The 25,028-nt window shown below is 45.7% G+C and overlaps 1 protein-coding gene across 3 annotated transcripts in view; it reads left to right on the top strand.

The window, feature by feature from the left end:
* Positions 1-18,292, top strand: part of CCDC83 (coiled-coil domain containing 83) — a 44,199-nt gene extending 25,907 nt beyond the window's left edge. For 2 of the 3 annotated variants that reach the window (XM_067568778.1, XM_067568768.1), the window contains 6 exons: positions 4,213-4,304; positions 5,871-5,939; positions 12,912-13,033; positions 14,126-14,220; positions 15,659-15,846; positions 17,456-18,291. In XM_067568778.1, coding sequence (XP_067424879.1) covers positions 4,213-4,304; positions 5,871-5,939; positions 12,912-13,033; positions 14,126-14,220; positions 15,659-15,846; positions 17,456-17,632 — 743 coding nt within the window. In that variant the 3' untranslated portion in view covers positions 17,633-18,291. Of the gene's footprint in view, positions 1-4,212; positions 4,305-5,870; positions 5,940-12,911; positions 13,034-14,125; positions 14,221-15,658; positions 15,847-17,455 lie in introns of all 3 variants that reach the window. The other variant, XM_067568784.1, reaches the window with a different exon arrangement.
* Positions 18,293-25,028: the final 6,736 nt, after the last annotated feature.

The raw sequence follows: 25,028 nt of genomic DNA, 5'->3' as shown, positions 1-25,028 counted from the left end.
CAACTTGTCTGTAAACCACTGATGATTACTCTCTGGGAATGGTTTTCTAACCAGTTTTGCACCCACCTTATAGTAGCTCCATCTAGGTTGTATTTCCCTAGTTTGTTTATGAGAAGGTCATGCAAGATTGTATCAAAAGCCTTACTAAAGTCAAGATATACCACATGTACTGCTTCCCCACTATCCACAAGACTTGTTACCCTGTCAAAGAAAGCTATCAGGTTGGTTTGATGTGATTTGTTCTTGACAAATCCATGCTCACTGTTACTTATCTTATTATCTTCTAGGTGTTTGCAAACTGATTGCTTAATTGTTTGCTGTATTATCTTTCCAGGTCCTGAAGTTAAGCTGACTGGTCTGTAATTCCCCAGGTTGTCTTTATTTCCCTTTTTATAGATTGGCACTATCTTGGCCCTTTTCCAGTCCTCTGGAATCTCTCCGGTCTTTCATGACTTTTTGAAAATAATTGCTAATGGCTCACATATCTCCTCAGTCAGCCCCTCGAGTATTCTAGGGTGTATTTCATCAGGCCCTGGTGATTTGAAGACATCTAATTTGTCTAAGTAATTTTTATCTTGTTCTTTCCCTATTTTAGCCTTATATCCTACCTCGTTTTCTCTGGCAGTCAATGTGTTAGACGTCCAGTCACACTAACATTTTCAGTGAAAATTGAAACAAAAAAGTCATTTAGCCCTTCTGCCATTTCCACATTTTCTGTTATTGTTTCTCCCATGTCCATTCCGCTTCAGATGTGTATTTGCCCAGTGCACTGTTGTCAGATTTTTACTTCAGTGATATCTGTCAAGGTGGCACATGTGCCCTTGTGCTTCTGCACAATGGCAGAAAGGACAGAACTGCCCTCCGTTCTTGCTTACTGCCTGTGATGGTGGTTGGAGCATTCTACCTTGCTACTGCAAGCTTTCCCTCGTTTCTAGTGTTGTATATAGTTGGTACTTTAACAGTTACTAGTTTTAGCATTAGGATAGTTTAATTGTACGCTTCCTTTCATTGGCGTACTTTTTTTGTACTCTTCAGTTCCTGCCATTTGGGAACTAGTGATCCACACTCCAAGTGCCTGATGTGCCTAGGAGAACCTCATGTCCACGACAGGTACCAAATCTGCAGGAACTTTAATCCCCAAATTAAAGAACAGCCCCCTTTATTGCATTTCAGCCTCTGGTACCCAATCAGCAACTGGGTCCAGTAGAGAGATAAGTTATTTAGACTCTTATTCCCTTTACCAAAATGTTATCCTGATCCCCAAAGGGTCAGCCATGTTGCCAGATCAATATAAGTTTGGATCTTACCCAAAATACCACGCTGCCAGCCAATCCGTTAGTAATTAAAACTAAAGGTTTATTATAAAAAGAAAGAAACAAATGAGAAGAGAGATGTTAAATGATCAAAGTTAAATGATCAGATACATACAAATGACCTCAAAGTCCATCTATATCAGATTCTTAGTAGTATTGTGGAGTTTTTGGGCTTGTATAGTTCCTCTGGTCTACATCTAGTACCTGCATGGGTCTCAGTACTTTGTTTCGCAGCTTCAGTTGTAGATGAGTTGATCCAGAGGTAGGAAGCAAGGAATGAAGACAAGATGGAGATGGTGCAACTGTATTTAATAGTTTCTGCCATGAGGCTTGTACTTCCTTTTTCCCAAACACAGCCACACAGCACATGGCATGGAAAAGCCTCAGAATCCCCAGTCCACAGGCATGTTCCTACATGTCTTGGTGACTCATAAGGTGTAATTCCTGGTTTCCTGAATCTTTCATTGGATTCATTGCACATTTGAGTTTCCTTGATGGGCCAGTAAGCAGGCTTAGTGCTGCTGCCACCCTGTCTAGTGGCTGGGTTTCACCCAGAAACACAGCACAAGTTTGAAATACAAATATATCAGAATTCCAGCATAACATATTATTCCAGAATAACACGGGTAGCTGTGTTAGTCTGTATACAGCAAAAACAACGAGAGTTCTGTAGCACCTTAAAGACTGACAAATTTCTGTGGGCATAAGCTTTTGTGGGTTTCATCTGATGAAGTGGGTTGCAGCCCATGAAAGCTTATGCCCGCAGAAATTTGTTAGTCTTTAAGGTACTACAGGACTCTCATTGTTTTTGAAATATACTAGACATATTTAGAACTCATGATACAAAACTGATACATACATATAAACAATATTTTACTTAGCAAATTATAACCTTTCCAATGGTACCTGACACAGCATATTTGGTAAGATTCATTGTAATTTTGCAATATTGATGTCAATAATATTATAAATGGTCACTTATATTCCAGACAGCATCACAAGAGGATCTAATGGTCCCTTCTGGCTTTAAACTGTATGAATTGTGAGAAAGTTGTAATTTGTATTTATCCAGAGATGACTTCTCTTTGCTGCTAGAGTCTGCTATTGGCTGAACAGGTTGCATAACCCTTAGTGCTAAGATACCCTTTGCTGAAATTTCTGTGTCTGAATCTGCAGCTGTTGTAGTATAAAAGGAAATGAATAAGTTACTTACAGTCTGGCATCTAATTTTATAGTTAACACTACTATACTTTGGGCTTAAGAGAGAGATCTTGGTGGACCAGGATATCCTAAATCGGTTGCTCTGGTCAGTGTATTATACTGTTGGTGTTCTTCCCGTTTGCATGCAAGGCCTGGTCTACACTAGAGAGTTTTGTCCACCAAAGTCAGCTTTCACTGACAAAACACAGGTGGCGTACACACTGCAATCAACCCCCGCCGACATAACTGCCCTGTTTTTTTGTTTTTTTTTGACAAAATCACCTCAACTAGAGGTGTAGGGCTTTTGTCAGCATAGCTAGAGCAACGCAGTGTCAATGTCCCCTTACATCAGCAGTGGGGCTGTCATTCTTGTCAATTTCACTGCTCCCCTGAAGCAGTGAAATTGACAAGAAAGGCCAAGCCCAGGCTGCTGGTTTCCACTCTTGGCTGGGAGCTGGGGCCAGAATTCCAGGTGCTTCTCCACCTGCTCCATTGCTGAGATGTGAAATTGACATGGCTGCCTGTTCCAGAGGAGAAGGGAATGGAGAAGTCCACGTGTGTCTTCCCCAGGATCCCTACTGGGACAGGGGAGTGGGGAAGCAGCCCACGGGGAGCTCAGGAGCCTGTGGACTCCCAGCAGGGAGCTGAGAGATAAGGTTCAGCTCCTCACACTGCCCCTTAGGTCGGTGGAAGTGCTTCTGTTGAGGACACACTGCACCAACCCAAAGAGGGCAGTGTGGACATCAGCCACCACTGTGGCTGTAAGTCAACCTATATTAGGTCAACTTATTTTTTAAGTGTAGACAAGGCCTAAGACTGTGGCATGCAAGCCACTGGCCACAGAAGGGGGTGTGAAAGCTCGCCATTCTAGCAGGAGCTTGTAGAAAACTTATACTTGCCTCAAGCACAATACCACCAGAGTGTAGGCCAGAGCAGCCCATGTTATACCCTTTTATAGGGCACAGCATTTCCTCATGTGCATCACCCTGCTCACACTGGCCAGCACAGGGGAGCATGGCTTCATTCTTGCTCTGCCTCTTCCCCACTCGTCTTGGGGAGACCAGTGGTGTTTCAGCACTAATTTCAGAGTCCTTGCACTCATGGAATGAAAGGACTGTGATTTGCCACAGCACAATGGGAAGAAGGTTCCTTGCATCTCTCTTGCATGCCAGCATAGGGCAGGGACAAGTATGATTCTACGCATTAATATTAGTCAATATACACAATACACAGCAATCGTGCATGAAGAATGCTGGGAATTAAATATACTCACTGAAAATAGTTTCTCAGGCATTAGGGTCTGGTGGAAGTGTTGATGCCATCTTTAGCGTACGTCTACATTACAGATGAAGGTGTGATTGTAGCACAATAGGCCATACCTATGCTAGCTTTAATCTAGCTAGCTGGTGTAGATGTGGCAGCATGAGCTAGTCACCTGGGTACATACTCTGATTCCCTATCGAGTTTGTACTTAGGTTGCTAATTGAGGCTGAAGCCTGTACCTCCACATCTACACTACTCTGGTTACCTGTGCTAGCTAGCTAGCATGGGTATATCTACACTCACATCCCTTGCTATATATATGTGGTCAATAGTGACGCTGGCTTTGGAGTCCCGTGAGCTCAGTAACAATGAGTGAGATATCTTATCTGCAGAGGGAATCAATGTCACCTAATGACTTCTGCTTTGCTTTTAAAAGAATATTATAGAAACACTCTGGAAATGACAAAAGAAAAAATGGACGGATTGGTTGAGAAACAAATGGACCAAAAGAAGGAATGGGCTACTGAGGTATTTTTTCTGCTTTTATACTGAGTGCTAATCACGTCTTGGTTATAATCATTCTTTTATTGATTTTAAACTGGATTAAAAAAAGACTGACTTGGGCCTTCATTAGTGGAAGGAGGTAGGTAGGAGCAGAATAAAATGAACTATTGACCAATATTGTAGTTCTCTTTATTTTAAATATGATATAATAAGAATAATACCTAACTTATCATCTGATGCAAAGCACTATATCTCAAAGTGCTTTTACAAAGGAAGTCAGTATTATCATCCCTATTTTACAGCTGAAGAAACTGAGGCACAAAGGCTCACTCAAGAACTTGACATTTTTGCTGTGAATATAATTTTGAACAATAAAAATTACAGTGAAAATTTCTAAGATTGTGGGATTTAAAATAAAATGTTGAATTTGTAACCAAAATACATAAAGGGTCATTCTGTACATTTCAAGCCAAATTTAAAAATATCTAAATATTGCTATTTCTTGCAATTTAAGAAAGTCACAGAAAATAAATGTAAATATGAACATGTGGAACAAAAATAATGCAGATCCAGAGTTTCAATTTAGAATTTAATTTAAACTTAAATAGCTTTTGACATTTAAAAAAAAATCATGAAAAAGTATTTCCCCAATGCTGTTTTATGCAAAAACAAAACTGGCAATGATAAAAGCTCTGTTTCTGCAAATATTTATATATTTTCTTGGTTTCAAAAGTGAGTAGTTGCACTGAAGTTAAACATGTGCATAAGTGTTTTCAAGTTTGAGGCCTAAGTATGTTCTTGGAGTTTTATATCATATTGTTTTCTCATTCAAGAATTGAGATTGATCCAAGAATGGACTAAAATGGTCAGAAAGTAGAAAAACATACTTCAGTTTTCTGTAGTCTAAAGACAAACTGTTAGATTTCATCAATACATGTGGGATCTAATTCTTCTCTCATTTATACCAGATATATGCTGATGGATCTGTATGTCTATCAGTAGGATTCCACACTTCATTAGATCCCTTTGGAGATCAGGGGTTTAGGTGATTGTTCATTTCTTACTTGAGTCAGTAATGAAGTCAAAACCCCTGATCTTGCAATCAAATTTACTAGTACGGACCTTTGTACCTGCAAGGAGCCCCAAAGGGTCAGGGCCACAACACAGAATTTGCGGTATCGCCTTCCTTCCATTACAAAAGACTGATTTCACACAGATAAGATTATGACTTCAGTGCAGGATAAATCAGAAATAGCAGATAGGCTGGGAGGTTGAAAGCTCTTTTTAAGGAAAACTCAAATATCAGAAATAACAACTGGTCACAAACTGCATTGGGCTGGAACATCTGTGTTGAGCTGGAACATCTGTGAGGAATAGCTGATTTGAGGGCTAACCCTCCTGCCTACCTTCAAGTCCCCCATGGGAATTGTATGGGGAACTTCACACAGTTTCCAGTTCCCTGTCTAGGTATTTCCTGTCTAGAGGACTAGATGTGCCATTAGAAATGTTTTCCTCAGATATGTGCCATTGTCAAAGTCTTGTCTTCAGAGACAAGACTTGTCTTCAGAGACCTAAATTTTGTTTTCACAGAATGCCGTAAAGCACATTGACAAAACTAGTCACAGGGAGATTGAAGAAAATGAATGGCTGAAAGAAGAGGTAAGAGAATTATCTGGTTTTTCACTCCATGACAAGTAGGGTTTGAATTTAGCAGTAGTCTATAGTCATCACTTTGCTTCTTATTGTAGGCCTTTAAGAACTTCAGTGAGAAAGGTAAGCAGGATGTTGCCCTAAGTAAGCCACAGTTGTGAGGGAAAGACTGGTTTTCTGTGTGTGACATTAAGATGCATACCCTGTCACAACTTCAGTGCCCACCTTCCAGCCATAATTTTGGCTCTGCTAGTGACTACACCGCTCCATAAAATCAATGATTTAATAAGCAGAAACGTATGAGATCATGCATACAAATTTAGGGCTCAGTCCTTCAAACATTTACAAAATGTCATTTAAATTTGTATAAAAAGCCTGCTGCAATATTGCAATGGGATAGATATTAATGTTGAATATAGATGTTATAGAGGTACTTGTGGAGGAGGTGTCTCAAGACCTTAAGTTAGATGGGAGATGAGCAAAGAAGTCCTGTAATTTGTAGGGAGAAGAAGGAAAACCATGGATTTGTTTGATGGGGTTGTTTGGTTATTTGATGATTTGATGCTTTTTTGTTGATATTTTAACAGAATATAACTAACATCTGGCAAATTACAGCTCATTCCTAGATAAAAAGTTTATTTTTTTGGTGCATTAAATCTCTTTTCTGAACTAAATGAAGGAAATTACATTCTTCTTTGAATAGTGTCCCTGTGGGTGCTCTACTTTAGGTGTCGGCGTGTCCTCGCGTTGTCGATCGGAGATTTTTGCTATCAGTGCTTGTCCAGGTCGTGCGTGCACTGTAGTGGTCTCATGGCACTGCTGGCGCCCGTTTCAGCACGAACGACCCAACTTCTTCAGTTCCATCTCAGCCGTCCACGGTCAGAGATGAAGACTCTAGCAGTTCCTCACAGCTCGTCTAAGTATGCCTATAATTAGTTGTTTGTAGGCAGTTAGTTAGTTTTTCCCTCAGTTTTAACTTAGTTTTATTCCATTTACCTGTTTTTTTTTGTTTTTTGTTTTAATTTTAAGTTAAACCTACCTTACACTAGTTAATCTCTTCCCTCACCAAAGTGGTGTGCCATGCCAAGCTCACCTGGCCTCAAAAGATGCACCTCCTGCAGAGATGCAGTTCCCATGTCTGACAGGCATTCTTGTGCATCAGGTGCCTGGGAGAGGGACATATATCTCAGAAATGTTCCCAATGTAAAAATCTAAGTTCTAGAGCCAGACGGGATAGAGATAGTAATACTAATAGAGATAATACTAATGGAGAGATCTCTCAGACCTGCCTCTGACCCAAGTCAAGAGAAACCGGTCTCACAGGATAAGACCAACAGAAAAAGGCACTTAACTCTGCCTGACATCGGTCACAAGAAGAGGAAATCTCCAACCTCAGCGAATAAACGAATGACTACCAAAGAGACTACAGATTCCTCAGTTACATTGTCTAGCACAGTGTCAAAACAGCCTTCTCACTCCAGTGTGGAGCAAAAGGAAAAATCAGGATCCCCTTACTCAGATACAGTACCGCCAAAGTTAATGGTCCGTAACATGGTGAAAATTGCCATTATGCCGGCACCGATAGAAATCTCAGTGCCAACCAAGGTCACAGGACCGACAACTACCGAGTCTCAAAACCCAGCACTGCACCAACAACTGCCCTAGCACCAACCTCCGGCACCAACCTGCTCCTGGCACCAGCGCCGGCACTGACCACAGCACCAACAACACCGGTGCCGAGAATACTGAAAAGCGCAGGCACCAAGAACAAGAGGAGGAATTCTTAACGTGCTCTTCATTTCCCCATTATAGGGCATGGATACTTCTCCTGCTCAATTCTCTCAGGATGAGCCCATCTGACCCATTCCATTTCAAGCGAGGACAACTTTGACGGGTAAGAGGCCACATTCTCCCCCCAACAGTCCTCCCCCAAGGTGCAGGAACTTAAAAGACATCATCATTCTAAGATTCCACCACCCCCATGGTTTGGACCACCATGGTTTGGTCCACTTTCTCCTTACCATATGCACTGACCCAGATGGGATACATGGTCCACTTACTCCACTCACTACAGCAGACCGTCCACTTCTCATTCACATAGAACCAGGTCGCCACCTAAATCAGCCCCAACAGCAGCTGAGACTGAGACACTGGAGATCACGGAGGAGAGCATTCAACGGAAAATAACATTACCCCCTCACAACTCATCCTCTTCCCCAGATGAGGCCATAATCCCTCCACCTCTTACCACTGCTGACGACTTTAAACAATTCTAGGAACTGTTTTAAAGAGTAGCGGATAACCTAGAGAACCCACTACAGGAAGTAGCAGAATCATAGCATAAATTCTTGAAGATTCTGCAAACTTAATCTTCCTCAAAAATTGCCCTCCCCGACGCCCTGTTGGAACCTACCAATAACATCTGGCAAACACCAGCCACCATCCCTCCCACCTGTAAAAGGGCTGACACAGAATATCTTTTTATCCACCCACCACCCAACTCCCTGGCTGTAGAAGCAGCCAACCAGAGGAATAAGCAACAATACCATAAATCCACACCTCATGGTAAAGATGATAGACGATTTGACTTATTGGGAAGAAAGGTATATACTTCGGCAACCCTACAATTAAGAGTTGCAAATTATGCAGCCTTATTAGCAAACTATGACCACAACAATTATGCGAAATTATCTGAATTTATTGAACACATACCAGACAACAAGAAAGAACAATTTCAGTCCATCATAAAGGAAGGACAATTGGTCGCTAGGATGGCACTTCAAGCTTCCCTCAATGTTGTCGACACCATGACCTGAACTGTTGCAACTGCAGTAGTCATGCGTAGATCTTGGTGGTTACATTCAGCAGATCTGCCTAAACAACTGCAGACCATCATCAAGGACCTTCCCTTTTGATAAGATTTACCAAAAAGACAGATGAAGTCATGCACACGATAAAGGACTCTCATGCCATTCTACTCACCCTTGGCATTTACACACCTGTGACGAGGAGAAAACTGTTCAGATACCAGCCTTACAACTCAATGTATCAATACCACCCACAATACAGGAGACATGACACACTGCGCAACAGACATCGAATGCAACAATGCAGACAATCCAATCAGCAGCCATCAACATCCCAGGCTGCCCTCTCTAAACCTCAGTTTTGAGGATTTGGTCAAGGGGCTTCTCGACCTCCCCCAGCTTCCGGAGCCATAGACAAACATCATCCTCTACAACCATCAATTACACCTTTTCTACCACTCTTGGGCAAACATTACAATGGACAAATGGGTCTTAGAAATTGTCCAGTCGGGATATACCATCCCCTTCATATCCACACCTACTACCCAAATCCCTTTCCCGTCCCTCTTCAGGGACCCATCTCGACGAACACCTACTGCGACAAGAAGTTGAACATCAGCTACAAATAGGTGCTATAGAACACGTTCCCTCCCAGCACAGAGGCAGAGGTTTTTACTCCCTGTATTTCCTGACCCAGAAGAAAACTGGAGGTTGGAGACCAATTTTAGACCTCAGAAAGCTGAACAAATTCGTAAAGGCTCAAAAATTCAGGATGGTTACTTTGTCTACCATAATTTCAGCTTTGGAGCAGGGGGACTGATTTGCCGCCCTCTACCTCCAGGTTGCATATTTCCATGTTGCTATTCATCCTGCTCACAAGAGATTCCTCAGCCTTATGCTAGGAACCAATCATTATCTGTACGCAGTGCTACCCTTTGGCCTTTCCACTGCTCCAAGGGTTTTCTCCAAAGTACTTGCTGTCATCGCAGCACATTTACGCAAAAAGGGAGTCACTATATTCCCCTACCTGGCTGACTGCTTAATGAAGGCATGCAGCCAACTGCAGGCCATTCAAGCAGTACGACTCATGACCACATTCTTCCAAAAACTAGGGCTGATGATAAAAGTCAAAAAATCTACTTTAGAACCAGTTCAACAAATAAAGTTCATAGGTGCACACCTAGACCCCCTTACAGCCATTCCTACTGAGGCCCAGATTCAAGACTATAATAGACCAGCTATCCGCAGCACAAAACAGCCTGATCATAACTGTCCGTACGTGTCTCCGAATACTAGGACATATGGCAATATGCACGACTACATATGTGAGCCCTACAACTATGGCTCTCAACAGTATCCAGGCCTCACAAACTCTCACTACATAAAATAGTATCAGTGCTGAACAAGGTCAAACAATCATTGAGTTGGTGGACACATCCGCAAAATTTAACATCAGGTATTCCATTCACACAAGAAACACCCTCGATTATGATAACTGTGGCTGCATCCTGATAGGCTGGGGAGCACATCTACAGGGACATATGGTCCAGGGGAAATGGTCCACATATGAAGCAACCCTGCATGTAAATTTATTAGAACTACGCGCAGTTCTCAACACCTGCCTCTACTTCCTACCTTTCATAGTGAACAAACCCATAAAGATCATGACAGACAACATCGCGTGCATGTTCTACATCAATCGTCAGGGAGGAGCGAAATCCAACTCTCTGCACAGAAGTCATAAAATTATGGAACTTATGTATACGCCACAATATCAACATTTCAGCGGCCTACTTACCTGGGATCCAGAACATTAACTGCAGACTTCCTCAACAGAACGTTCACCAGCAAACACAAGTGGGAGCTACACACTGGACTTCTGGAAAACATTTTCCAACAATGGGGTTACCCCACTAAAGAGCTATTCGCCACCACATACAATCACAAATGTCCCCAATTTTGATCAAGAGCGGTATAGGGACGGGATCAAAAGGAGGATGCATTCCTCCTCGCTTGGAGCTGGAATCTCTTCTACGCATTCCCACCAATTCCTCTAATAACCAAGATCCTCAAAATAAGACAGAACAAAGCGATGGTAATAATGATAGCCCCAGCGTGGTCCAGACAACCTTGGTACACTTACCTGATGCAGATGTCAGCTCAGACACCAATCCATCTCCCACTTCTCGAGGATCTCCTATCCCAGGACAAGGGACGCATCATCCAACCATATCTGAGGAAGTTCAACCTAACAGCCTGGTTCCTAATTGGTTTTGACAGACAGAACTAGAATGTTCAGAATCAGTAAAACATGTATTACTGAACAGCAGAAACCTTTCCACGAGAAAGACTTACTTGCAAAAATGGCACAGATTTACCTCCTGGTGTCAACAGAAGCATATCACTGCCACATCCATACCAATCCCAGCCATGCTTGAATACCTTCTCACCCTAAAGGAAACAGGGCTATCAATTAGTTCTCTAAAAGTGCACCTAGCATCTCTCGCAACTTTCCACAGCCACATAGACAATGACATTGTCTTCACACATTCAATCGGAAAGTGCTTTATGACAGGCATACAGAATTTATATCTGAAGATTCGTCCCCCTACACCACCATGGGACCTCAACCTAATTCCAACAACCATCACTAAACCACCATTTAAACCATTAGCAACCTGCTCTCTAATGCATCTGTCAACGAAAGTATCGTTCTTAGTGGCCATAACATCAGCGAGACGTGTAGGTGAACTCGGAGCTTTCATGGCACATCCACCCTACACAATATTCCACAAAGATAAGGTGACTCTTAGGCCCCATCCAAAATTTATTCCCAAAGTTACATTATCTTTCCACTGGAATCAACCTATCCATTTACCCACCTTTTGCCCAAAACCCCATGCCAACCCACAGAATGCTCTTTTCCATACCTTAGACGTGAGGTGGGCTTTAGCATTCAACCTTTATAGAACAAAATAATTTAGATAATCCCTGAACTGTTTATATCTATTGCTGATTGCTGCAAAGGAAAAGCCATATCCACACAAAGACTCTCAAAGTGGATTTCAGGCTGTATCCATGCATGTTACGAGCAATCACATATCCTACCACCACAGATGATTAGAGCACATTCCACAAGGGCAGTGTCTACATCCACAGCCTTCTTAAAGAACATACCAATTATAGAAATCTGCAAGGCAGCTATCTGGGCCTCAACCCACACGTTTACCAAACATTATGCCATTGACCAAGTATCACAATCAGATGCGGTGGTTGGTCTCTCAGTACTCTCCTCCATGCAATCTCTCAACTCCATAGTCCCTCCAACCATTTAGGTATACTGCTTGAGAGTCACCTAAATTGGAGCACCCACAGGGGCACTACTCGAAGAAGAAGAGAGGGTTACTCATCTTGTGCAGTAATTCAGGTTGTTCGAGATGTGTGTCCCTGTGGGTGCTCCACTATCTACCCTCCTCCCCTTTACTTCGGAGTCAAATTTTTAAGGCTTCACAGTAGAGAAGGAAAGGTGGAGGTCATGTCGCATGCGCCAAAAATGGTGCCAACAGTGCCGTGAGACCACTACAGTGCATGCACGACCCGACGAGCACTGCTAACAAAAATCTCCAATCGACGACGTGAGGACACGCCAACACCTAAAGTGGAGCACCCACTGGGGGACACATCTCAAAGAACCTCAGTTACTGCACAAAGTGAATAATCCTCTCTTGCCAGTGTGAAAGACTCCAAGATCATGTTTGGTTTTTCTTTCTTCCAGTCAATACAGATTCTCCATCCTGGTCAGTCTTAACAAGGACATTTACAGCAAAGGGAATACCAAGCACGTCCTGTCCCACAGCTGTACATACATGCACACTTTTGTTTGGTTAGCTGCAAGCTTATTTGGCAGTGGGGACTCCAGTCAGATTCCTCTATTTCTCATGGCACATTCTGTCACCATGATGCACAGCTGCGTCATCGTATGCTTTCAATATCCATCATGGTGATTGTCAGTGTTGGTAAACACCCCCTGCCATCTTGACATTCTCTGTTGTCCAAGGCAAAAGAGGGAGCTGATGTGAGACAGGATAAGAACTGAGGAGTGCCAGGATCATGACCCTTTGTGTAGGCCTCCTCTCTCTCAAAGATTACCTCATGTTTTTCTCATCTGCAACAGGTTGAAATGTACCGAAAGGAAGTAAGTGACTTGGAAGCATCTGCTCAGCTACTAGAAGAAGAAAATATATATATGATAAAGAGCCTGTTTAACTGCAGACTTCAGAATCTTAAAATATCCAGGTAAAAATGGTTCTACTAAGCCCAAGGCCTCAAAAGGTATTTACACTCCTAACTTGCATTGATTTCAGTTGGTGTTGGAAGCCTAAATACCTTAGAGGATCTGGGCCCTAGAAACTAATTCTGATGCCTCCACAGCCATTCATTGTCCCCTGGCAGTAGAACCAATGCATCTTTACTGTTCAAAAGAGGCAGGATTTGAGGATGTTGGGGGCATGATGTGAAGCTCAGCTGCCTAGTGACTCCCTGTGCATAGGGATCAGGAGGTGGAGGTGGCAGAGCTGGATTATGTCCTGCTGTACAGATCCTCCCATATCCTCCCTCCCCAGGGCTCACACCTTAGGGCTGCAGTGCCATGGAGCTGGGAGGCAGAATTCCTTCTTGCCACACTTCCCCTACATCTAGCTATGCAGGCTGGACACTAGGCAAAGCTTTGCCCCTTATTGTTGGTTCAGCTATTTGGGGGAGTGAATGATAATGTGCTAAGTTAGTTTTTTTTCAATCCCAAGTACAGCAAATGACATGCTGTACTAGGCAGAACTAAGGAAGAGGCTTTTGCACAGCACTGTAAGGGTACATTGCATAGCATGAAGTTCCTTCATGCCTAATGGAGCTAATTTATTCCCCAGAAGAGGATTAATTTAGCACATGTGGTATCAAAAACGTAGTGTGTAACACCAGAGGTTATCACTCTTCTCTTTACTGTCTCTGCCTTGTGATTTCAGCCCTGCTGTAGCAGAGATCCCCTTTTGTGGTTAAGGGATGACTAACTCCCTCTGCTAGAAGAACCTTGCACTGCTTCTAAGTGAAGACTGCCAGCTGTGGTTTGGACTGTGTACTAATCCCAGACTACAGCATTTGTTTTCTTAAATCTTATGGGCAGACTTGAACTAGGATACAAAAGAGCATAGTCATTAAGCTACCTGGCTGCCTCAATCACATTTTTAAACCATTGCACCATGTTGAACTTGTGGTTAAATGTCAGATAGCTTTTAGAGTGCGTCTTTTCTGAAAACAAGGCATGCCTAATTGTTCCAGTTTCTAGGGAAAGAAGTTCAGAGCTCTAATGTAATTTATTTTTTAAAAATTTTATAGGCATTTATTTCTTACCCAGGGAGCTGGCCTGCAAGTTCAAGGAGAGGAATTGCTTAGTGAGGACTTGGAAGGGCTACATTGTAGAGATTACGCAGGTAATGCACATGCCAAAAAGTTCTGGCACTTTATAAATAATCTTACTTTAAGTGATTTTCATCTGCAAAGTCCTTTGCAAACATTCTACTGTACATGGTGATAACTTTATCTACCAGTGAAGTGCAGTTACCTTGAGTTTAGCAGCATGCACAGTAACTCTACATCACAGCTGAGGGACAGAAAGAAAAGAACTATTGTGTTAAGTTCAGTAGATATTTAGGTCAGTAGAATGTTGTTACCCAAAATGGAACTGGGCAGGCCAGGCTAGGCTGCTAGGAACTTGTACAGAGAGATGCCTGAGATTTTTACTGGCCAAGAATCATAGAATCATAGAATATTAGGGTTGGAAAGGACCTCAGGAGGTCATCTAGTCCAACCCCCTGCTCAAAGCAGGACCAACCGCAGCTAAACCATCTGAGCCAGGGCTTTGTCAAGCCGCACCTTAAAAACCTCTAAGGATGGAGATTCCATCACCTCCCTAGGTAACCCATTCCAGTGCTTCACCCTCCTCCCAGTGAAAATAATTTTCCTAATATCCAACCTAGACCTCCCCCACTGCAACTTGGGACCATTGCTCCTAGTTCTGTCATCTGCCACCACTGACAACAGTCTAGCTCCATCCTTCCTGAAACTGTTTTTCAGGTAGTTGAAGGCTGATATCAAATCCCTCGTCATTCTTCTCTTCTGCAGACTAAGCAAACCTAATTTCCTCAGCTTCTCCTCATAAGTCATGTGCTCCAGCCCACTAATCATTTTTTTTGCCCTCCGTTGGACTCTTTCCAATTTGTCCACATCCTTTCTGTAGTGGGGGGCCCAAAACTGGACACAATACTCCAAATGAGGCCTCACCAGTGCCGAATAGAGTGGAACAATCACTTCCCTCGATCTGCTGGCAATGCTCCTATTAATGCAGTCCAATATGCCGTTAGCCTTCTTGGCAATAAGGGCACACAGTTGACTCATATCCAGCTTCTTGTCCACTGTAACCCTCAGGTCCTTTTCTGCGGAACTGCTGCCTAGCCAGTCGGTCCCCCAATCTGTAGCAGTGCATCAGGACCATGGTCTTATATCTCATCCCAAAGATAGTCCCTCCAGTCATACAGTGACCTATGATCTAAGGCTGGAAGATGGTCTCAGTGTGTCTGTCCAAGACACATGCAGAATTAACTGTCCATTTGAGAGTTACTCCACTGCATTGTGCGATATAAAGTGATGCTATGGATAGAGTAGCAGTATCTCAGCAGCTTGCATGTGCACTGTGGCATCAAACTATTTACTCTTGTCCATTGTTCTGTTTTTTACCTATCCAAAATGAGTATATTGGCGTTTCCCTGGCAACCTGATAGTCAAGATTATAAACAATTTCCAAAATAAACCCTAATTCGGACCTTCACAAAGTATAACCCCATTGCATATCATTGTACTTCTCCCAAAAAGCAAAGACAGATGCTGGAGATGAAAGCCCCAAGAGCACAGAACCCTTTGTCTTAGCGAAGAAAGTGTTTTCAGATATTCAGTCCAAGACAGAGGGTGAGAAGCAAGAAGACAGCTATGAAGATCTGTGGGGAGAGCCAATGGCTCCTGCTCTCAACGACCTATTGTATGAAGATGAAAAAGATTTCCAGGTAAAGGTTTAAAATCAATGGGGCTTCTTTCACTTACTGTGGCACTAGCCTTTTTTTACTCAGGAAATGAGCTACTAGCAGCACTGGTTCAGCTTTCAGTATTGTTATGGCGAAAGGTGCTGTTGGCTTGCACATTGGGGATTATTGATATATAAGCAGCCAGTGTGAAACTCCCCATGGAAAGAGTTGAAGATGCCATAGAGAGACTGCATCCAGAATGCCATTAAGGGTATTGTGTGGGTTGAAGTGCTCTCCTTTGTCTGGGCATTAGACTTTTCTGAACTTGGTTTGTGTTGGGAAGGATAAATGGCCAGGCCACCTCTTCCAGACTCCACTGTCCGAGAGGAGGCTTGGATTAGGGCTTCCCACGTGTAAGTGCACAGGAGCACAGAGCATATTTAAAGGGTTGGATGTATGTTGCTGTGGGGCGCCGGAAAGCAACAGAGCTCCAGGGCACTGCCTCTGTGGACAGGGCAGAGGTTTCTGCAAGGAGTTGTCCATGTGCTGTTTGTTACCACTCCTTTGTGAGGGCTTGTATATATTCTGCAAACAAACAAACAGCACTCAGAGAACACCTGACTGCATCACCGATTTCTGTGCCAAATGGCCTGCAAGGCCTCAAAATCTGCTACTGCTCAGTAAAGGGGCAACAGTACTTTAAAATAAAATCAGGGTGAGGGCATTGCTAGGGAGGTTCAATAGAATGGGGACAGTCTACAGTGTTTGAGCTCTCGATTTAAAAATATTGTAGCATTTCTCTTCTTATTCTCTGATTGTTCTGCTGAAAAATATTGAATACATGAGACATTAAAACACCTATCCTATTTTTCTAGCCGTTTGCCACTACCTTAGCTCCTGATTCTGCAGCACTTGCTTACACAAGTAGTCCCATTGACTTCAGTGGAACTGTGTGTGAAAGTAAGGGACGCAGAGGCAAGCCCTTATTGAGTACAAAGATTGACACTTCCCAATGTAAGTAGCCACATATAAGAGAAATATGGCCAAAAACCATGAAGTTCAAAAGACCTCATTGATCTGACACTACTTTAGGGTGTAGTTCTACTCTGTAAAGGATGCTTACTGAACTGCCTCTCCCCCATCTATATACAGAGCCATATCTGCCCACTGGGGTGGCAGAAACGGGCTTTTGCTGCTGTTTACTCCTGTTACACCTGCAGAGCAAACACAGCTGAGAGTAGGTGAGAGGGATTGTGTTCCTTCTTGTGCTTTAGTAACATAATTGTTTAAGTTCCACCTGTGCAAACGCAGGGACTGCACTAGAGTTGCACAGGTGTCACTGGGGCCTAATGTGAAAACAATTGACTGCACAGGTGTAATGAAGGACATAATTTGGCCTGTAGAAACAGTATTACTGATGACAATGCATAGGAAGGAAAGTACCCAGCTAAGCTATTGAACCCCAGACTGAGTTGGTGGGGCTGGCAGTTGGAAAGAAAACCTCTAAACTAAGCACATTTCATATGGAAATCGTTGAATATGGAACCCCTTGAGGGCATCTTTACAGCATCACTTTAAAAAGGCAAATAGCCGTCTTTTGCTATGCAATTGCTGATGAACAACAATATTTCTCTCTCTCCTGCAACTCCAGGAATACTTAAAATTGGGTCCCCTGGAGACGAAACTGATGAGTGCAGTGGGAAGAGCCATGCCTATTCATGAAGAAATGAGAGAAATGCCAAGCAAATGCCAGTTTGAAGACAGTTTTGATACCCCTAAATCAGAAGGTCACATCACGTACCAGATGATCAAATCTGTATTTAGTTAGGAACACAAGTTCCTGGTTGGTTAAACATAGACTAATTTACGTTGCTCATTTAGAAATATAATTTGCAGTGCATTAAATCTTTGATCTGTTTTCCAGGTAATCTGTGACACAATGCTTTATGGATGCTCTTTTCTTAAATACATAAAGCATTAGATTTAAACGGTTTAAATAGCTGGCTGTATTAATAGGAATGTCTCTAAATGTCTAATATAAAGGTTTCTTTCCTTAGTGCTACCGGCTGGTGACATGAATCTGTACATTCCTTGTGCACTGCAAACTCCCACTAATGTAGATGAGGGTGTAGCTAACGCAGGATCAGGTCAGTATCTGACTTCTAGGTTCCATACTTGCAGTCTCCCAGATGCAGATTTCTAGTCTGATTAGACATTACAAACAGATTAATGTAGATTGATAAAACATGGAAACGGTTAAGTATCTACTACTTGGTTTAAGCAAAGTACAGTATGTTGAGAATAATCCAAATTATTGCTAGAATAGTTATTTGAATTATTTTCTTTTCACTTCTGTAATTCAAAAGATCAGATGCACTTATTAAAATGGCAGGAAATTAAACTGCAGAACCAGAAAATGCATTTAAAAATGTATATATCCTTCAATTAAAGGATTTGAAAATCTGCTGGGCACATTGTTCATACCTGTCCTGGTTATGGGGCTGGCTGTGTATCTGCCCCTTGCTCACTCTGAGTGCCTGACTGATTCTTCCACTCTTTGAGCAGGACCTGGGTATGTACCTCCTGTCACCAGCCCTTGTTACCTTGCAGGCCTGACTGCGATTCGGGCATCTGTAGTTCCTTTCTTCAGGAGCCTGTCACAGTGACTAACAGCCTGGTTAAAACAAAGTGTGTGTGTTTAGTAGTTGGAAGGGAAAAAGGCTTTTAAAACAACAAACAGCCTGGATGCATATTGAGTCTCATCTAATTTTAAACTCTACAACCTGCTAAATTAGACAGGCTTTCCTCTTAAATTACATGGACAGAACAAAAGCAGTTTACCTTCTCCAAGCAAGCCCTGAGCCTTCTGTGAGCCAGTCTGATCACCACTCCTAGGTGGCTGTGGGCTTGCCTTCGCTGCCGAGATAATTGGGGCTCTCTGTCAGGTGTTGCCCCTCACTCAGCTCATGTCTCTACACACAAACTTCTCACCCAGACTGCAAATGTTTGTCTGGAAATTCAGAGTTAAGGGTACAATAATTAGGAAGCCTGGACTTCACCCGAAGTACCTAAATGCTGTCCTCCTACTACTGCTGGCCTTCCCCCAGTGCACCATGAATATCAAATAAAAAGGCACATTTTAATGCAGTTTTAATAAGGACTAAAGCTAATAGGCTGGAACTGTAAACATCTTGAATCCACGAAAATCCTCTTTATGAGCTGAGTCCTGCAATGTGCTAAGTACTTTGGTCCCCATCCAGCAAAGCCCTTAAGCGTGTGCTTAACTGGATTGCAGCCAGAGTGCTCAGGATTGCGTCCGCCTTGTATAATTTTCCTGTTGCACCAAGCAGTTGTGGATTACATAGTTGTACATCTGGTTTAATGTGTTATTTTTTCATCAGCCTGAGCCCCAGGCATGTCACACACTTATTTTTGGTTTGGCTTTTCCAAAGTCTGTAGGCTGTGATATGATCGCTGTGTTTGGTAACATGGCGGCAGCACTATTACATGGCAACCCTCTGTATTTTGTGGGACTTGGCCCCAGTGGGGGTTTTGAATGTGGCCACTTTCATGGGAAAGTGTAAAAATGCAAAAGGGAGCAGTAGTTTTTTCCCAACGTGATGCAAAGATGGAAGCAAATTGATATAAAAGCTACAGTAGCAGAGTATCAAGAAGTGCAAGGTTAGTTCACATCTCAGCATGCTGAGTCAGGAGATGGTGAAGCAGGGATTGTTTGAGGACAGGATAGTCTCTTGGGTTTGGTTCCTCTGTAGTTGGTGTTACAGGGCAGAGCTAAGAGGGTTTGGGTGCACGTCCTACTTTTGTTTAACCACAACATGGAATTCCCAGACTAGGCTTTATTAGTTTGGTAAAAACTCTTAAAGGATATTGTGTGAGTGCTGTTTATCACCTCAATTCTAGCTCAGTGCTGTGGTTTGCCTCATAATGCTCCTCCTATAGGAATTACTCAGTGACAGGAATGAATACTGCAGTGTCTGCTCCAGTGGGGTCTGCCCACCCTATCCGTCAGACGCCATCCCACGAAGAAGCTTCTTGCCTCATGCTTTTGCCATCACAGTAAGAGTGCTACATGGGGGCTTGTTATTGACTGAACAATTTCTGGATCACTAAATAGGTTTTCTTTTCTTTCCTCTATTATCCTGTGGCTGTCTGTCTTACTGTTGTCATCCGGGGCCCTTCCCGCCCAGAGTGACCCCTTCTGCCCTCCACTGTGGTGCTAGTTCTTTGTGACCAGCACTACAGACTGTTCCCTACTGCAGCTTTTTCTCCATCAAGACAATGAGAAATTCAAACTCTGCATTGGAGTTATAATATATCAACACCGCCAATAAATTCTGCCACCAGAACTATAATTGAAAACAGAATTTCTAGGCAAAGCCAGCCTCAGGAAAAGTTTGAGGGAGAGGTACAAGTGAGATCTTAGTCTCTGCAGCCTCATCTCTGTTCAATCAGCCTCAAACTTTCCAGAAAAAGCTCACACATGGAAATTGGAAGTGTGTTGGTTGGGCTCAGGGATGTGATTCACCACCATCACTCCAGTTTTATGCTCATGTCTCCACTAACATGGCTGGAGCTCACTGTGCGCCCTGCAAATACAGTTCTACTCTGAAGTGACTAAAAATGGCATCAGTTTGCTCAGCATAGCTGCTCACTTTAGCAAATAAAACTAGCTCCAACTTACTTCTGTTCGCTTTATAGAGCCAGCACAGTTCTGGGACAGCAAGCTGCCTTCTATTCGGACCCCTGGATTATTAGCATAATGGGGTTACTCACTGGTCTGTGTGTTGTACCCCATCCATAGAGGATAGGCATTGTTACATACACAACTACAAAGCCTGGCTTGTTAGTTCAGGCTGACACGACTCATGCTTTTAGCCCTGGCAGTCTCCAGTTCAATGCCTGATTTGTTGGCCAAGATAATAGGCCATCACAATTGCTTACTCACTGCTGACTGCCGAATCTTTATGGGTGGTGTCAGAGCCAGACAGAATCCAGCCTGACTCTCAGATTGAAGGGTTAGGCTACAGAAAGCCATTGCGAGCCCATCAGCTGGGAACATCAGAATGCCATTATTAAAGTCCCATTTCAGAGAACCTCACCAACTTGTGAGAGCCCAGGGTCTCCAGCACTTTGGATTCTAGCGCACATGCTGTAGCAGTAGCGCTGTACATTTTGCAGTGTTGTATTAACAAAAGTGTACTGGCAGCTTGGTACAGTCTAGTTCTCTCTTCGAGTGATTGCTCATATCCATTCCATTATAGGTGTGTGCGTGCCCCATGCACAGATTCCCGGAACTTTTTTCCCCTTAGCAGGCCCCGTAGGGTCGGCTCAGGCGCCCCCTGGAGTACCGCGCTCATGCCGTGGTACATAGGGTGCTGCCGACCCCGCAGGCCCTCAGTTCCTTCTTTCTGCCCGTTGACGGTTGCTGGAACATTGCATCTTGCTTTGCAAGTCGCAGCCCCTTAGTACTTAGTTGTTTAACAAAGCCTTCAGTAGTTAGTTAGGAAACCCTCAGGGTTTTTTTCTTCGCGTTGGGCCATGCCTGGCTCAACAGGTTTCAAACCTTGCACCGAGTGTGCTAAACCTGTCCCTGTGAGTGATCCTCACACTCGCTGCCTCCAATGCCTTGGGGAGCAGCACTGCAGGGACAAATGTAAAATATGCAGAGCCTTCAAGCCCCTCACCCAGAAGGAGAGAGAAGCGCGACTGAAGGCTATTCTGATGGAGTCCGCCCTCCGTCCGGACTCTGAACCGGCGTGTTCCCCTGCGGCACCGGGCGTCTCCTTGGTGCGGAGCGCTCCACCGGCACCGGCGTCGTCGACCCAGGGCTCAGCACCAAAGCGCCGCAAGGATTCCGCGCACCGAGACTCCCCCGCACCGCCGACCCGACTCCGGGGGAGTCAGGAGATGCCCCAGCCACGTGCCGTCGAGATTACTCTGGCACCGGCATCTCCACGCAGGGAGCCTTCCCCAACTCTGCCGAGTGGGGTAGTGCCCTTGCAAGGACCGTTGACGCCGGAGGCGTTCGCCGCGGCACGCGCCCTCATGGGCCTGCCCACGCCTCCGTCCCCCCCTCGGCCGAGGGCTAGGGGACCTGCCTCTCGGGGTAAATCCGTGCTAAGTGGCCCCGGTGGGTGGCAGAGACAGGAGTCCAAGTCTCCCCCCAGACGGTCAAGGAGGGTAGAGAGTGCGGGCTCCCCTCCCAGCTCCGGCACCGAGTCAAGCGCCTCGACACCGCAGCACCGAGGGAGGTCGAGGAGCTCACGAAGGACTACCTCTCAGTCCTCCGTGGAAAGTCCAGCTCAGCACCACAGCCCACAGCACCGGTCCCGATCCCCAGCACCCAGCCTGGCACGGATCCCGGTGCCCTACATGGCGGCACCGCCTCCAGCACCAACACCACTACCGGCACCGCTCCTGCAGCCGCCGGCACCGTTACCTCTGGCACCGATGCACGCGACATCTCGTGGTCGGTCCCACGCTTCGCGGTCCTGCTTTTCTGGTCGGCGCCGATCTTCACGGTCCCGATCCTCACGCTGGCACCGACAGCACTGCTCCCGGTCTCCGGGGGGCAAACGTCCATGCAAGTCGTCGAGAGGCAGGAGACGCTCGGGCTCCAGTAGCTCCTCTCTGCGCTGGCACCGCACCCGACAGCACTGACGTTCACCGTCGTCATCGTCCTCAGGAGCCGCTCCCCCAGAAAGGGAAGTAAGCAGAGATCCAGCGGCTCCGGCTCCAGATCTCGGCACCAGGTGTCCCAGTCGGCACCGATGCCAGCTCCAGCGTGGCCTCAGGGGCCTTGGCAGTGGCCATATTGGGGTCCTTGGGGTACACAAGTGGGCCAGGCTACTGCCTCACTCCACTCCTCTGCGGCCCCGCCAGCACCCCCCCCGCGACCCAGCAGGATAAGGGCCATCCCTCCGACGGGGGGTCAGACCCAGAGGAAGGCCCCTCTACAGGGCCACTTCCTCAATCCTCCTCCTCATCCCCGGATGATGTCACCTCCTGGGACCGCAAGACTCCATTACCTGACTTTAGAGCTCACCAGGACATGCTGAAAAGGGTTGCCAGCAACCTGGGGTTAGAACTGAAAGAGTTCTCAGAGGAGGAGGATCCCCATTCGGAGTTTCTGGGATGGTAGGCCCATCAAGAGTAGCCCTCCCCATCCACGAGAGGGTGCTTACAGTTGCAAAGTCCCTCTGGCAAACCCCTGCCTCGGTTCCCCCTACTGCCAAGGGAGCCGAGAAAAAGTGCTTTGTTCCCACCGAAGGGGTGGAGTACTTATACAATCACCCTGCGTCATGCTCATTGGTAGTGGATGTGGTGAACCAGAGATACCCTGAGCCCCCTGTCTAACACCCCCAAGAACAAATAGGCCAAAAAACTAGACCTGTTTGGCCGCAAGGTCTACACGACGGCATCTCTGCAGCTGAGGATCGCAAACCACCAGGCGCTCCTCGGGAGGTACAATCTCAACCTCTGGTCCTCGCTGCATAGACTCTCCGAGATCCTCCCGCAGGTCCTACCCCAGGATAAAGCTGCGGACTTCCTGACCGTCAAGGAGGGCGCTGCAGTGGCAGGAGCGGCCCTGCATTCCTCCAGTGACGTGGCGGACGCCGCTAGCAGGGCTATGGCCTCGGTCATAGTCATGAGACGGTCCTCGTGGCTCCAATCATCGGGGTTGTCCCAAGAGGCCCAGCACACGATACAAGACCTCCCTTTTGATGGTGCTGGCCTCTTTTCGGACAAAACAGATGACAAGCTGCATGCCCTGAAAGATTCTAGGGCTACGCTGCGGTCCCTAGGGCTCTACACCCCACAGGCCTCGAGGCGTCAGTCTCGGCCTCAGGCCCAGCGGCAACCTCAGCCGCCTCCAAGACAACCCCCCAGACCCGCTCAACCCAGGAGGGGTAGGGAGCGGTTCCGAGGCCCAAACCACCGCGACCGTTCAGGGTCTTCGGCGGGGGCCCAGCAAGGCCCTAATAAGGGCCAAAATAATAAAAAATCCTTTTGACGGTGCGCACGAGGGTGGCACTCTTCCTTTCCTCCTGGATCTCAACCAGCCCTTTGCCCACAGACTCAGGCCGTATTATGCTCACTGGCAAACCATTACTTTGGACCAATGGGTCCTTGGTATAGTCCGCAGGGGCTATGCCCTTCAGCTGACGGCCTTCCCTCCAGACTCCCCTCCTACCCAATCCCTCTTTGGGGACCCCTCTCACGAGCAACTCCTCACTCAGGAAGTCTGCTCCCTCCTCCAGCTAGGAGCGGTGGAGGAAGTTCCCCCGCGGGAAAGGGTTTTTATTCCTGATACTTCCTAATCCCCAAGGCCAAGGGGGGTCTGAGGCCCATTCTAGATCTCCACCGTCTGAACAAGTTCATCAGACGCCTCAAGTTCTGGATGGTCTCCCTAGCCTCTATCATTCCTACCCTAGATCCAGGGGACTGGTATGCTGCCCTCGACTTAAAGGACGCATACTTTCACATTTCTATCATCCCAGGGCACAGAAGGTTCCTACGCTTTACAGTAGCTGGTGCCCACTACCAGTTTGCAGCCCTGCTCTTTGGCCTTTCATCCGCCCCCAGGGTATTTACAAAGTGTATGGCAGTAGTAGCGGCCCATCTGCGCCACAAGGGAGTCCAGATATTCCCATACCTGGACGACTGGCTGATCCGGGGCAGGTCCAGGGCCCACGTCAGGAACAGCCTGGAGCTCACGTGCGCAGCGTGCACCAACCTGGGGCTGCTCATCAATGAGCAGAAGTCCATTCTCACCCCGGTGCAGCGCATAGAGTTCATTGGGGCCACACTAGATGCCACCCAGGCCAGAGCCTTCCTCCCACGGCCTCGCTTTGAGGCGATGGCTGCTATAATAGACGACCTCCACAGGTCCCCCACGACGACAGCCAGGCGGTGCCTCCAGCTGTTGGGACACATGGCCGCCTGCACGTATGTGGTGAGGCTAGCTCGCCTCAAACTCAGGCCTCTCCAGATGTGGCTAACCTCAGTGTATGCCCCAGCCAGACACCCTCTGAACAGGATGGTCACATTGCCCACCCCAATATTGGCCTCCCTACTATGGTGGAAGGACCCAAGGGAGGTGTTGAAGAGAGTTCCCTTCAGGGAGGTAATACCGTCGGTGACTTTGATCACGGACGCCTCAGATGTGGGGTGGGGAGCGCACATCACTGGCAACCTGAGCA

This window comes from Emydura macquarii, unplaced genomic scaffold (assembly GCF_026122565.2).
Source record: "Emydura macquarii macquarii isolate MOO-44397 ecotype Brisbane River unplaced genomic scaffold, CSIRO-AGI_Emac_v2 contig_318, whole genome shotgun sequence".
Taxonomy (NCBI): Eukaryota; Metazoa; Chordata; order Testudines; family Chelidae; genus Emydura; species Emydura macquarii.
This window is presented reverse-complemented; position numbering and strand designations above follow the sequence as displayed.